At 41.8% G+C, this 14,207-nt stretch overlaps 2 protein-coding genes across 2 annotated transcripts; one reads left to right on the forward strand and one right to left on the reverse strand.

The window, feature by feature from the left end:
- Positions 1-9: 9 nt before the first annotated feature.
- chga (chromogranin A) lies at positions 10-8,376 on the forward strand. Its single transcript, XM_008398429.3, has 8 exons — positions 10-284; positions 528-577; positions 2,108-2,201; positions 4,479-4,547; positions 4,720-4,806; positions 5,907-6,098; positions 6,776-7,185; positions 7,809-8,376. The coding sequence occupies exons 1-8, from the start codon at positions 239-241 to the stop codon at positions 7,890-7,892; spliced, it is 1,032 nt and encodes a 343-aa protein (XP_008396651.1). The 5' UTR covers positions 10-238; the 3' UTR covers positions 7,893-8,376.
- Positions 8,377-11,065: 2,689 nt separating this feature from the next.
- ccn2a (cellular communication network factor 2a) lies at positions 11,066-13,865 on the reverse strand. Its single transcript, XM_008398428.3, has 5 exons — positions 13,499-13,865; positions 13,121-13,337; positions 12,785-13,036; positions 12,478-12,689; positions 11,066-12,374 (listed from the first exon to the last, which is right to left on the reverse strand). The coding sequence occupies exons 1-5, from the start codon at positions 13,559-13,561 to the stop codon at positions 12,078-12,080; spliced, it is 1,041 nt and encodes a 346-aa protein (XP_008396650.1). The 5' UTR covers positions 13,562-13,865; the 3' UTR covers positions 11,066-12,077.
- Positions 13,866-14,207: the final 342 nt, after the last annotated feature.

Below are 14,207 nucleotides of genomic sequence, written 5' to 3' on the forward strand. Positions count from 1 at the left end.
TCAGCAGAGAGACCGGAGGAGGACGGGAGGCTGCCAGGTCGCTGGAGGAGAGAGAGAGAGAAAAAAGAAATATTAGCTCTCCAGAAATACCGAAAGACGACTAAGTTTTTTTTGTTCAGAATGCGTCCGTAATTCGCCGTCTTATCGCCGAGCTTCTGATTTTTAAAAAAAGAAGAAAGAGAAAAAGCTTCGCTGTTTTGCTTTATTCCTGGAGAGCTTAATTCACCTCGTTTCCAACATGATCGGGAGCGGACTGCTTCTTCTCACTATTTTGTCCAACTGCGGTAAGAAAATACACAAGTAACCTTGCGGAAAGTGAGGCGGTTCTGACGATGAATCCGAAAGACGTGCAGCTGCAGAGGTTCAGCACCAAGGACAGCGACAAGCGCGTCTCTTAATCGGCGACGAAGTGAATCTTTGGCACATTTAGTCCTGCTACTGTCGTTGTTTTTACCGACAGCTGCTGTGACAAAACAGCTGAGACAAAAGGGGGTTTAAACACAAGCCTGTTCTTACTTCTCTTGCAGTTCTGTCGTTGCCAGTGACTTCAAGTCAGCTGGAGAATGAGGACGTGGAGGTGAGATGCTCTGATTGTACCTGTGACAGTAAGGCTTTACATAACACGCCCAACTTCTATTGTATCACCCTTAAAAAAATTAAAAAAATCTAGAGCCGACCATTTTAATTTGAATGACCATGTAAAATCATAATGTTTCTGCGTATTACACTGAAGTTGTGCAGTGATTAGACATACCTAATCCTTGCAATTTAGCTCAAAGCACTTTCTTCGCTTGGGGACTTGCTCGGTTTGTGAAATCAATACATACTAATTGGAAGCCCGCAGAGAGTCTTGACCTCCAGGATTTAAGATGGCAGGAATCCAGTTACCAGGGCAAAAGTTTTTTTTGTTGTTTTTTTTTTTTTTAAATAGGGATCCAAGAATGGAAAAGAAAGATGTGGGAAAAAATGTTAAATGAAGGAACGTAGACCTTTTATTGACAGAGTATCAGAATTATTTAGGTCTCCTGGCCTCTCTAGGTCATGTATCAGGATGTGCATCAGTAAAAATGATAATAAAAAGGCTCCCATGTGAAAAGAGAAAGTGGCTATAAGAAGGATCACAAGCATTCTGGTGCAGAGGTGCAAAAATAAATAAATAAAAACAAAACAAGCATTTCAAAATGCTATATTTTGCATGGCATTTTCTTCCAAATCAGAATTGAGCTTCAGAAAGTCATTTTGACAAACATAGATAGACAAATGCATTAATAACGTTCGCTGTTGTTAGAATCAAGGAACTTGATAAAACAAAATCCAAACAGATCTTCGAATTGTTGAGTAAATTCAATAAACTGTATCCACATCAGCTAAATAATTAAATGTTTAAATATTCTTAGTACGCCTTTATGTATCTCAAATTTAACTGCATCATCCCTCTTAACTGTGTGGTGTCCATGGATATCTAGCTTTCACTTAGACTACAAAATGTGCTTCTTTTTATTTATTTATTTATTTATTTTATTTATTTATTTATTTATTTATTTATTTATTTATTTATTTATTTTTTAACCCCAAATGCCGAACTCAAAGTCATTCAAGTGAAAATGTTGATTTGGTTACAGTCTGTTTGGTCAAGTTGAAACACTTTTCAACCATATGTGGGCATCAGTGGATGTCTTCATGTAGAAGACATTTTACCCTTTTGACATTTCAGCCATATTTTAACTTTGATTGGACAGAAGGTAATGTTGTCTTTTCACAGTATTTTTGCTCTGACTAAAGTGATAAGTTGAACCTAAACAAGAAAAAACATTCAAGATCTTGTTTCAGTTTATTATTTTATTTTTGATGCTATTTTATTTGCAGTGGAGCAGCTAACAGCATTTATGTTGGCATCTGGTATTTGTCAGCATACTGAAAGTACAGTTCATGCTGCTTCTGCTGCTGAGTAAAGTTGCTATTTAACTTAGTCACCACTAGGGGCACAGCAGTCCAAGTTGTCTTCTGCAGCCAGGTGAGCTACTGACTGCAAAGTTTTCCTCGGAATAAAAAAATCTGAACCAAAAGCAAGAAACATTTTTGGGGCTCTGCTTCTCCTTGTCTGCAGGTGATGAAATGTATCGTCGAGGCGCTCGCTGATGTTCTTTCAAGACCGGAGCAAGTTCCTGTCAGTCAGGAATGTCTAAACACTCTCAAGACCAGTAAGTCAATATGAAAAGCAAGACTGCTGTTACATTTTCTGGGATGTGCGAGGAAGTAAATATTAGTTCCTACCATTTGATGAAAGCATTTGCCAAAGTCTGCATGACTATCTCCATTTATGGAGGTCTTACAGCTGCAACTCGCTTCTAAAGTAAATGACATTTTGGACTCATTATAAATTCCTTTGCATTTTAATTTTTTAGCCTGCTGTTCTTTTCTTGCAGTTTTGTCATTGCCAGTGACTAATGTCGCTGTTGTTCCACATGTTTTCCAACTATTGCTTGCTGTTATTAAGTCATTGTAAATGAACAATGATGTGGAATCCTAAGCAATTTACATATCTGTACATATCATATTAGAATGTCCTTCTAATCATTTGTAGCATTTCTGCAAACTATACCAAAAGCTAAAGGAATAGAAATGAGGAAAAGTTGGGAAAATCCAGCTTGGACAAACAGATGTCAAAGCAAAGCAGATTTTATGGAAATTATGGATGTGAAATAAAGAATGTTTAAAAGGAATTGTAAAATGTTTTTTAAAAAAGTACTAATTTAAGGATGTGCACACATTTGCAAGGTTATTACATCTTTAAAAAAATTTATCACCTGGAAACAGATTGTTTTGTAATCACTATTTTGTTTTTTTTGCCAAAAATGAATTTTATTGACAATTATATCTGGAAAACCCTGAATTATCACAGACAATAAAAAAACAAACAAATACAGTCTTACTTTTTATTGCGAATTAGTCTCATATTACCCTCTGTATGTCCTGCAGTCAAGTTGGCATCTCTTGTTTTTATAGATAAATGCATCCAAATAAATGATTATTAGCTTACTTTGGAGAGATTATGCCCATAAATCAGTGATTTTTGCTCGCAGCCTTCTTTTGAAGGTTGTAAATCTTCAGCAGGATTATATTAAATTAATCACTTTTTGCTTTCTTGCTCTTTAAAACACTCACTTAGATTTTTTTTAAATTAAATCTAATAACATCAAATAATTCCTTTTTTTTTTTTTTTTTACAATTCCTCCAGCAAATAAAAGAAAACACTAACACTACATTCGTCTGGTTAGTGCAACTTTGCCCAAAGCACTTCATTAAATTTTAATGAGATTCTAGTATCTTGTAGCTCAAGTGTCTGTGTGATGCAGTTGAAGTTTAAACTGAACTAAATGAATTATTTTATCGTTTTGTGGTTATCGCTGTGGTCGTTAGTAGCAGAGTTTGAAATGAGGGGGACATGGCTCACCGCCTAGGGAAGCATCAGTGAGGGGGAGGCATTAGTGTAAGAAAAAAATGACTGCACATTTTTTGGCTGGCCAATGACAATGTAGTTGCTACATGTTTTTTTTTTTTTTTTTGGCAATCATCTAGAGTGGCCTAACCTGAATCTTCATTGAACTATACTGGGAGATTTACAAAAGCTTTTTTTTTTTCTTCTATTTTTCAAAATGCACAAAATTGTTTTCTACAGCTTTTCAAACACGGGTAGCAAAATCTGCTTTGTGGTGAGATCTGGACTTTATTTTTCTCTGGTTGCACATTTTGTGGGGACCTAAACCAAGGAGCCTGCTCAAACAGAAACCAGAGCTGACAGCATTCCTAAAGGAGCCAGACTTCACAACCTGCAGTTGCATCAGTCTGAACAACGGCTGCACCGAGAGGTTAATGGATTGATGCGGTCACGGCTGGATGAAGACCCGCTGCAGAGCAGCATGCACATCAGGGCCACTCGCTGAAGACTATTCAGTTACATAGGCATTGTTTTACCTTCATGCTGTCCTTGCTGTTTAAAAAAATAAAATCAATCGGCACTCTGAGCGCGGTGAGTGAGGGAAACAGTACACCACCAGATGGATAAAAAGAAAAGAGAGGAGGAGGAGGGAGGAAGAGAAAAATCAGAGAATCGTACTAGAGAGTGCACAGCACGGCGCAGGAGCGGCTGCTGCCTACGGAGTGCAGTGCTGTTTGTGGGTCAGCAGAAAGTCCACTTCTCGCTGCTGCTGTAATTCACAGAGGGAGTCGCTATGAGCCAAAGTGATTCATTGTGTTTCTGCTTTGAAAGCAGTAAATTCACTGGCAATTAACTTCGATGAAATCCCCAAAGCGAATCGCTGAGTCTTCTAAAACAAACGAACAAAAGTCAAAACAGAACAAACAGATTTTGCTGCCTTTCTCCCAGCTTTGTCGGCTTTCACATTTTATGTATTTTTTTAAATTATTTTTTTAATGAAACACCTAACTCTTAAAAAATCATTTGCATGTCCGTACAGACGAGAAGCTCCTCACCATCCTCCGGCACCATAACTTCCTGAAGGAGCTGCAGGAGATCGCTGCTCAAGGTGAGTCACTCGTTAGTTACTGTCGGTGTGTGTGTGTGTGTGTGTGTGTGTGTGTGTGTGTGCGTGCGTGTGTGTGCGTGCGTGTGTGTGTGCGCGCTGAAGGCAGGTGAAGTAGGAGGACAAGCTTAAAGCATTTAAGTAACATTATTTGTTTATTGATTGACTGTTTTAGGTGATCACGAGAGAGGTCAGCTGCAGAAATACAAGGAGAAACCAACTCCAGCCACACAAGTCCTTCAAACTACAGCTGATGGTGGAGGTGAGTCTGATCAGCGACTCCTGAGAAAGTGCAAAATATAGCAAATATTGAATCAATATGTTTAAATGTCATCTGTCAAAAGTATTCAGATCTCTTGAACCTTTCGTAGAACCACAGACAATTAATATTTTATATTAGTAGAATTTGTAGTTTACAGATTTAACTCAAGAAATTAGAATATTTTTGAAAGATGACTTTATTTCAGGTAATCAGTTCTTTTAGTAAAACTACACAGAGACAATGTTTGCAAACCTTTATTTCTGTTTGTTAAGATGATTTTTTTTGCTTACAAATAATGAAAACACACCTTTTAATATTATAATGCTATATGATAAATATACATTTTTTAATTTAGAAATTGATTGAAATGATTAAGTTTTCAGTTTCATTTACAACTGCAAGTCTTTACCAGCTTTTCACATCAAAAGAATGAGTATTTTTCAGATTTGTTTTTGCAAAATAGGTCAAATTCAGTCAGATTGGGTGGAGAGCATCTATGAACAACAACTCTTGATTTACAGTTTATCTGAACTTTGACTGGGCCATTTTAACACACTCAAAAAAGATCTTGCTTCATCTGAAGCCGCTTGGGTGGAAAACAATTTTATTCAGGGGCTTCAGAGTTCAAGGCCTGAATACAAATGCAAGGCACACTTTTTACATTTTTTTTATAAGTAAAGCAGGAAAAAACTAAAATGAAAATGTGAAAGAAATTCCAGAGTTGTGTTTTATGGTTGTGTTTCATTCTTTCCTGCTTTACCGATTCAGTCAGGCAGTGAAAAAGTGCTGAGGTGAATTTTAAAGTCTGCTGATATTTTCTGTGGACAGAATGAGGGCAAGCATAACGTGTTCCCACACTGAACTTCACCAGGCTTTTTACAGGCGCCGCAATGCTCTCTGTTATTCACAAAGAGGAAAACAGGCAATAGAAACAGGAGTTATTGCAACAACAGACAAACAGCAACAAAAAAAAGCTGGATTGTGCTGATAACAGAACATATGAGCTTGACAGATGCAATGCTGAAATATCGCTGCGATGAAGTGGAGGGAGAAGCTTTTAACATCAATCCCTTTAAGTGAATTAAAGTCTCTGTTGTTAGATCGATCCATGTTGGAAGCTCTGGGAGGACCCGGCGAGCGATCCATCCTGTCCCAGAAGAAGAGGTCAGGAGAACAGAAGGATGGGACCGAGGAAGAGTCACCTGAGGATGTAAAGAAGGACGAAGACGAGGCCAAACGTGACGAGGACCGAACCAGCTCGGAGGAGAATTCAGAAGAGGACGACGAGAGAGGCGAGCAGATTGTTGCGTCTTTGATTCGAAACGGATCTGCTCCACAGAGCGATCCCAGACGAGATGCTTTCTCATTGTCAGGGCTCGATAGTTCAGGTTGTCATATTTATTTTCACTCGGGACATAAGGGGACATGTTGTCAAAATAATAATAATAAAAAAAATACACCAGTGACTAACAATGGAGAGCTCCGTCTTGTATGCAAAGGGAGGTTATAAACTGCGGCAGCTGCCATCACACGCTGCTGGAGGATTGATGGAAGTGCTCCCATATACATGATGAATTTTACTGCTTCTGCAGAGGGAGTGGAGCCAATATAGAGGCCAAGCTGACAGCACACAAACAGAATTGATTAAGTTTGTTCATGTGATAAAATTCAAATGAGGCCATCGCCCGTAATTCTGGCTGGAAATCAATCAACCTTAGAGATCATGGTAATTGTCAGAAACTGAGCTTCCATTCCCAGAATTATGAAATGCATTGCAGAAAATAATCCATCACGGTAGATATCTTATTGGCTCACTTACTGTTAATCCGCAAAAAGCATAGACTGCACCTCTGGAGGTATTGCTGCCAGCTGGCAAGGGGGGGCTTATTACAGAGAGTGGAATCCTGCTGACAGGGTGGACTCCTCCCTGTCGCTTCTGACCCCTAATTTTGATGTGTCATATTTCCAGGTGATCGGTCCAATAAAAGAGAGGATCCAAAAAAAAAGGCGGCGGGGGCAGAAACCGAGGAGAGGAGCGATGAAAGATCCGTGCTCTTCTCGCAAAAACACGACGACAAGGAAGAGACGGAGGAGCAGACGGCGGTAAAAAGAGGGAGCAGGGAAAGCCTACGTCACTTAACCCAGAGGGCCCGGAGCTGGCAGCAGAAGAAGAAAGCAGGAGGAGAGGAAGAGCCTCGGTCGGGCAGCCGGCAGGAAGTGTCTCACCATTCGAGGGAGGAAGCAGAGGAAGGGAAGCAGAAGAAGAAAAGAGATCCAGAAAGAACTCCAGAGGAGAGGGAGCTGCAGATGATAGCGCGGAGATCGCCGGAGGAGAGGAAGGTGATGGAGGAGGAAGGGAGTGGCACCAGGAGGTCAGAGGTAGGCTTTATCCTTCACGAAAAGTTTTAACTTAAATACAGATTTTCTTATCCCCCTCTCTTTTTCCTCTATTCTACCACTATTCTGGACCCTCATTGAACTTGGTTCATTATATTTCAAGTCATTTCTGCAGCAATCTCATCTCATCACATTCCTGCTTTATTTAGCCAAAGATCAACCCAATAAAGAAAACATAAAAACATGCAGTTCGCTCTTCTGCCAGCTTTTCGACCCACTCGTGTATTCATAACAAGAACCGATCATGATTCAAGAATCTTGGATCTTACTGAACAAAGCAAGTGTTCTGTTAAGCACGATGGTGTAATTACATAAAAAAGCTCAGAGCACATTTTTAGATGCTCAGCCGTTGCGTCGCTTAATGTCTCCTGCTCACTGCATGGTTTTAAAGTCAAGGCCAAGATGTATGTGAAAAGGTAGGGAAATGTAGGATTCTTTTTTTTTTCCCCATGTAGCTTGACTTGGGAGAATTACAAAAGGACCAGCTTGTTACGTGACGGCTTCAGAAAAAAACAGCTGCCATGTGCTTTTTAGCCACAGTTGCTAAACAAACGTTACATCACTTTCATTGTGTGTTTGTCTCGCCTCCCTCATTATACCTGCAGGAGCCTGAGATTGAGAGTCTGGCAGCCATCGAGTCGGAGCTGGAAAACGTGGCCCAGAAACTCCACGAGCTGCGGCGGGGCTGAGCGGGAGAGCGGCACAAAACCCGACACCGCGGCCTGCCTGCCTCCTCGTCCTTCTGCGCTTCGCCAGACGCCTGGTTTCCATAGATAGATCGTGCAAATGTGTGACAAGGTTTTATCTCTTCCTTTCTTTACTCCAGGATGCTGCTCTGCTTCTCTAGTTTTTTTTTTGTTGTTTTTTTTTTTAACATGGTTTCTCTCACGTAAAGTAGCACACAGTAGATTGGAGCTAGATTTGCATTGAAACGCATTCCCACATCGCAAAGACAAATTCCTCAAGATATGTTAATGTTATGGATGGATGGAGGGATGGATGGCAGTTGTCTGCTCATTCTGCACATGCGTTTCGTCTGCTTGTCAGATTACAAATGATTGATGCGAAAGCCTGGGACTTATCCGGGCAGGATAAGGCTGAGATCGTACACAATATGGCTTTGTGTGGGGATATAAATCTCTCTCTGGGATGGTAATTTGCTTTGAAAGGGGGGGGGGAAAAAAGAAAGAGAAGAGGAGAGAAATTATTCCCTGACGTGATAGAAACTACTAACCCCAATCAAGCCAAGGCAATAAGTTTAGATTTTTAGCAGGAAAAATAATTGTGTTATATTCTAACACTGTACTGAATTTCTCTAAGAAAATAAACAAACTGATTCTGGAAACCTCTTTTTTTTTAAAATAAAGTTTCTATGTGCATATCTGTGATAACCCATAACACCACTGAATGTGAAGAAGATTAATGCACGTCTTAAACTGTGGAGGTTGCCACTTTTGAAGGTTTTCGTCTCAACGCAAATATTTACTTTTGGAGGAACCTGTTACAGCAGGAGTGAAACTAGTATTTTGCTGCAAAAAACACATCGTTCTCGAGAGTAGCTGAAGTTTGCACTTGTTTGTTTGTGGGCGTTGAGGCCGGCGTGACTCATCGGGATGACACATTGGCTGCGGACACACTCTATTCAGGCGCGACACACTTTGCAGCCATTAGCTCCGCCGTCGAAATCCACACTTTTATTTGTCGCAAGGACTAATGGGAAAACATCTAGGGACTTGTTTGGTTTTTTTTTCTGAATGAGACTTTCGCAACGTGGGCAGGAGAAAAAGTGAAGTGCAAAAGTTTATCTCCTTTTTTTTTATTACTCAAAATAGAAACCGTGGAAGCAGCTCAGAACAGGTTCAGAAATAAAGTTTGTATCTTTCTTTCACCAGGCAGCAGCAAAATATGGACACAGTGAGTCATTAAAAGCCAGGTCAGGCAAGAAGATTCAAACTGTATATTTACGCAAGCAAACAACTCAGACAGTGTTGGTGGTTTTCTGCTGAACGGTAACTCAGCATTGCATTTTCTTCATTATTACTAAATCCTATTTTACGCTAGTTATTTTTAAAATTGAAGCTGGAAGTATGCTGCCGTTTACAGCATCCTCTTCGTGACTCCATCTGAGGTTTTGCCATGCCATCAACCCTGTGAAGGATTGCTAAACTCAATCTGAGTTTAATCCGCTTGAAACCTTGAGAGAAAATGTGCAGAACGCCTTAACGATTTCATAAATCTTTACAGACACACAGCGCAACCCACTTGCTCTGTTTACTGGTGAGAAAAATCAATTCCTTTCTGAATCTGCTTTGTTGGAAAGCTGCACACCTAGAGGGACGAGTGCCAAGCTCAAACAGCAAAACAGAAAAACATGAAGCTCTGTCGTTTTATATTGTCTCAAGTCAAATTAAGACATCAAAAGTTGATGTATTAATTGAAATAAACCTATTTGTGGTAAATGAGCAATAACCGAACAATCTATCACACATCATTTGGGGGCCTATCTGTAATTAGGCCCCCCAAACCACTCTCTGCTTAAGGTCTCAGATGATCTTAGAGCAGCTCTGGTCATTGCCCGAAACCAAAATCAAACCCTGGACTCCTTTCGCGTTTGCTGAGCTTTCGTCGCAGGGAATGTTTTTCAAAGGAAACCTTCAGTCTCTACATCACAGAGACGCTCATCTGGAGCTAAAACAAACAGTTTATTCCGTACTTGACGTGGGGCATGAGTCAGTGCAGGAGATGTTTCAGACACAAGATGGCGACATTGTATCTCCTTTTTCATTGGAAGCGAGTGCTGACAGTGGAGTCAGTTTACAAGGGGACTTTAGTTTTTTTGTTTTTGCTCTCAATCAATGTTGATTGTGAGAATTTGTATACAAAGGGTTGCAATATTTTTGTTTGCATTGTTGCTTTGAATTGCAGAATTGTGTTGTCTCCCCCACAAGGACATGTCATCGCACACCACTCCATAAAGTAATATTTTTCCACAGCATAACACTCCTGAGTTTGTAGTAAAATAATTGTTATTTTAGTCAAGGTGATCAAACTAAACTTGACAGACTGAGCAACGGGAGCCTTAATCTGAGTCGAAAAGCTCATGTTGACTCCTAAGAAGCTCAACAACTCTGATTTGTTAGTCCTGTTTAAAGTGCGCCGTAGGGAAAACAGCAAATGTGCAAGGTGATCTGGTGAGGTGAAAGCAGAAAGTACCTTTTGGCAGAAAACTACCGCTGCAGATCACCGTGACTATGCCATGCCTGTGGCGAGCTGGTGGCAGCATCAAGCTGCAGGGCTTCTGGGAAAGAGAAATTGTTGAAGGGAAGATTGATGGAGCTAACATCAGTACACTCCAAGTTAGAGGTTGCCAAAAACCTGGACACTAGAGTCGAGGTTCAGCTTCCAGAAGGACAGCAGCACTAAATACGCAGTCAGAGCTACAACCAAGTGATTTAGGAGGGCGTATACTCATGGATTATAATGGTTCAGTCAGTCAAGTCTTGAAAACTGTCAAGCTGTAGGAGCTTGAGTTGTTTTGCAGAGAAGAATGAGCAAAACATCCAGTCTCTGTGCAATGCTGCTAATCAAATACACCAAAACAAATATGCACATATTGTATCTTTTTTCTTCCTTTTACCATTATTACCATTTTGATTTGTAGCTATTTTTCGTTTTTGTGAATCACATTAGATTGTAAAAACCTACCTTGAGGTTTGTTGGTCTAATGTGACGTAATATGAAAAGTAATGGTATAATTTATGTTGGCGGTTGCTGGTCAGTGGAAAAATAAAAATGACGCAACAGCTTTTTGTTTATATTTAGAGTTGAATTAAGTCAGTGGTTGAGTACAAAAATACAAGAGTTTTGTTTTTATAAAAAATATAAGATTTTATTTTCTGCTACACAGTGAAACATGCAACATTTTTGTCACACTTCTCAATAAAAACAGTACAAAAAACCCCCCACATCAACATATACTATAGATAGACTTTAAAAGCACAGAACAAATTGGGATCTTTAAATTAAATTAAACTGTACAAATATTTACAAAAATTACATATCAACATGAAAAAAAGGAATGAAAAATACAATCCTTCCAGTCTGTTCTTCTACTTCTTTTTTTTTTCATACAAAATAGACCTGAATTAGTTACAGTCAACACATTATTATTATTATTTTTTTTTTTTTGTTTACGTTCTTTTCTCAGTGCCATTGCAACTGCGTTCCTTATCTAACCATAAACTCAGCTGTTTCTCAGTTGGTTTCTCATCCACATGTTGGACCAAGACTCTGACCTTTCCTCCACTCTCTAAGGGCACACACACACACGCATACACACGCACACACACACACACAAGGTCGACATTCAGTCCTACACTCACACACACTCGCACAAGGACACATTCAGTCCTGTTTGGACACTGGCTCGCTGTGGTCGGCATGCTCCCTCTACAGCTGCTGAGAGTTTACAGGTCTGGTCTTTGGACTCAAAGAGGGGACGGAGGGAGGGTGTGGGGGGGGCTAATTAGACACCTCATTTAGAGAGGAGGTCAGCGTTTAAATATGCTATAAATATGCACAAAGAAAAATGGATGGATTTGTAACAAGAAAAATAATGTGGAATGGACGGAAACCACACAGTAGGTTTGTCATTTAAAAAGTAAAAAGTTATAGTGCATAAAATCTTGTAGAGCTGCGGCGCAGCCCTCTGTCTGAGTCTATGCGGCTGACATGCTTCAGCCATTCAGAGTCTCTGGACTACGTTTACTATGGGGGGGAAAATGACATGTTCAAAAGGCAAATATACTGAGCTGCAAACTGAGATGGAGTTCTGTTTCTTTTCAAGTCGTGGGTTTGGACCATGCCTCAGTGGCTCACGCCATGTCGCCGATCATCTTCTTGTAATACATAGCCTCGAAGATGTCGTTCTCCCCGGGGCAGTTGTAGTGGCAGGCGCAGGACTTGATGAACATCATGTGCTTCTTCATCACCTGCCCGTCGGGGCACTTGAACTCCATGGGCAGGGTGGTGGTCCTGTGGGGGGTGCAGCAGCGGCCGTCCAGGCAGACACCGCAGAACTTTGGCCGGTAGGACTTGGTGGTGGTGCAACCCGAGATCTCAAACTTCATGGGCTTGGAGACCCGGGGAGTGCGGATGCACTTTTTCCCTTTCTGCAAGTGGAGAATGAAGGTTTAGCCGATTGCTCTTTGGTGAAAACATTATGATATTGTTTCGTGGAAGTTCTTCAAGGGGCTTATCTGAAGAAGAACTCACCCTGATGCTCTGCTCCAGCTGGGACTCGCATGGTCTCACCATGCACAGCCGGGTTTGCTTTTCGAGCCTGCACTCGTGGTTGTCATTGGTGACCCTGGTAGATATCCCAAGGCCACAGGTCTTGGAGCAGGCACTCCATTCAGTAGTCTGAACCAGGCAGTTCTCCCTCATCATATTAGGATCTGGACCATAAGTCTCCTCCTCTCTGTATGCTGTAAACACATGAAGAGACCCAGGATTAGACAAGAGCTCTGAGTACGTCTTATTGACGTGGGAAGACTTAGAAAGGACGTTTCTCTTGACTCACCTGCCAAAGCAGTGCCTGCGAAGGAGTTCTTCTTGGGAGATTCACATATCCACTCCTCGCAGCACTTCCCGGGCACCTTGACACGTTTTGGCATGGGGCAGTCTGGACTGGGCAGCCGGATGTCCATGGAGCAAAGCGGGACGCAGCCCACAGCTCCATCCAGACAGGTACACTGGTACTTGCAGCTGCTCTGGAATGACTCTCCGTTTTTGTACACCATGCCGCCAAACACGCAGGTCGCTCCCTCCCGAGCTGCGGAGACAAAGTTCAGTTTAAGGTTCATGCTTTTAGGACGATCTAAGGTGACAGACAATCGAGAAGGACCTGTCGGCTCACCTGTGCACACTCCGATGCGTCTGTTGGTGGGGGCTCCAAAGTCACAGTAGAGACCCTTGTGGGGGTCACAGACGTCTTTCTCGGTGCAGAGCTCGCCCATCTGTTTGGCACACACCCTGCAGCAGCCGCAGCCATCCAGCACTAGACTCACTCCCGGGGGACACTGAGGCGGGGCGGAGGGGCAGGAACACTGGCCGCTGCACTCCTGACCTGCAGCCTGGTACCAAAGACACACACACGCACAGGTAAACATCATGAGCACATGGCTCCGCTTGGACAGGGATAAGCAGCTGGTACATTCATGGTGCATGGTGATATTTGAGGTTAAAACTCATGTTTAGAAAATGAAAATAGCATCTGTGAATTGTTTGAGCTTACCATGTAGGAGAACACGACGCACAGCACAGGGAGCAGGATCGTTTTCTTCATTCCAGCAGACATCGTTTCTAGTTCTCAGTTACAAATTCGGATTCTTCCAAAGCCCTCGTGGAGAAAGTCTTCCTTTGGTCTCAGAGCCCAAGTCTGTGAATGTCTTCCGGGGAAGTTAATCTCTTGTCAAGCCGCTGCTCCGGTCACACTCTTCCTTGTTTCTGTTCTCGGTGAAAGCCGGAGTTCAGCTTCGGTAGAGGAGTTGATCTGAGTTCTGACTGCACACTCCGGCTCCCTTTATACTCCCCGGCCCTCGCGGCACGTCACTGGGGGCTGAATGGAGAGCCAGCCCTGGACAAACATGGACATGCTTGGCATTCTTTCCTCGCTTCCTGACCCCCACTCCAGACATCCCGCATTCCTGCTGTCTGAAGGCAAGGCTCTGCTGCTCGGGCCAAACAACACCATCTCTCTTCGAGAAGCTTTCATCTGGGATGGAAGGATAAGTCTGGTTTAGAGGCTTGGGACCCCACACTGGGAATTCCTGAAGACTGACTTCACAAACAGGCTGCCAGCGCCTATAAATAATACATTTTATAAAAGAAAAAAAAAGACAAGAAGAAAGAGGAAAAGACGGCAGGGTTCAAATGCGAAGCCGCAGATGAGTTTACATGAAAGAGGAACGGTGGGCAAAAACAACAGGTGGAATCTCATTAAA

Source organism: Poecilia reticulata, chromosome 21, assembly GCF_904066995.2.
Source record: "Poecilia reticulata chromosome 21, P_reticulata-male-v2, whole genome shotgun sequence".
In the NCBI taxonomy this organism is placed as follows: domain Eukaryota; kingdom Metazoa; phylum Chordata; class Actinopteri; order Cyprinodontiformes; family Poeciliidae; genus Poecilia; species Poecilia reticulata.

Bases quoted from the DNA above. Each gene is read 5' to 3' on its own strand.
- ccn2a (XM_008398428.3), bottom strand. From the start codon at position 13,561: ATGTCTGCTGGAATGAAGAAAACGATCCTGCTCCCTGTGCTGTGCGTC. The intron at 13,338-13,498 runs GTAAGCTCAAAC...CTTTGGTACCAG, and splicing joins GCGTCGTGTTCTCCTACATG to GCTGCAGGTCAGGAGTGCAG. The intron at 12,690-12,784 runs GTGAGTCAAGAG...ATGTGTTTACAG, and splicing joins CGCAGGCACTGCTTTGGCAG to CATACAGAGAGGAGGAGACT.
- chga (XM_008398429.3), top strand. From the start codon at position 239: ATGATCGGGAGCGGACTGCTTCTTCTCACTATTTTGTCCAACTGCG. The intron at 285-527 runs GTAAGAAAATAC...CTTCTCTTGCAG, and splicing joins CACTATTTTGTCCAACTGCG to TTCTGTCGTTGCCAGTGACT. The intron at 7,186-7,808 runs GTAGGCTTTATC...TTATACCTGCAG, and splicing joins GTGGCACCAGGAGGTCAGAG to GAGCCTGAGATTGAGAGTCT.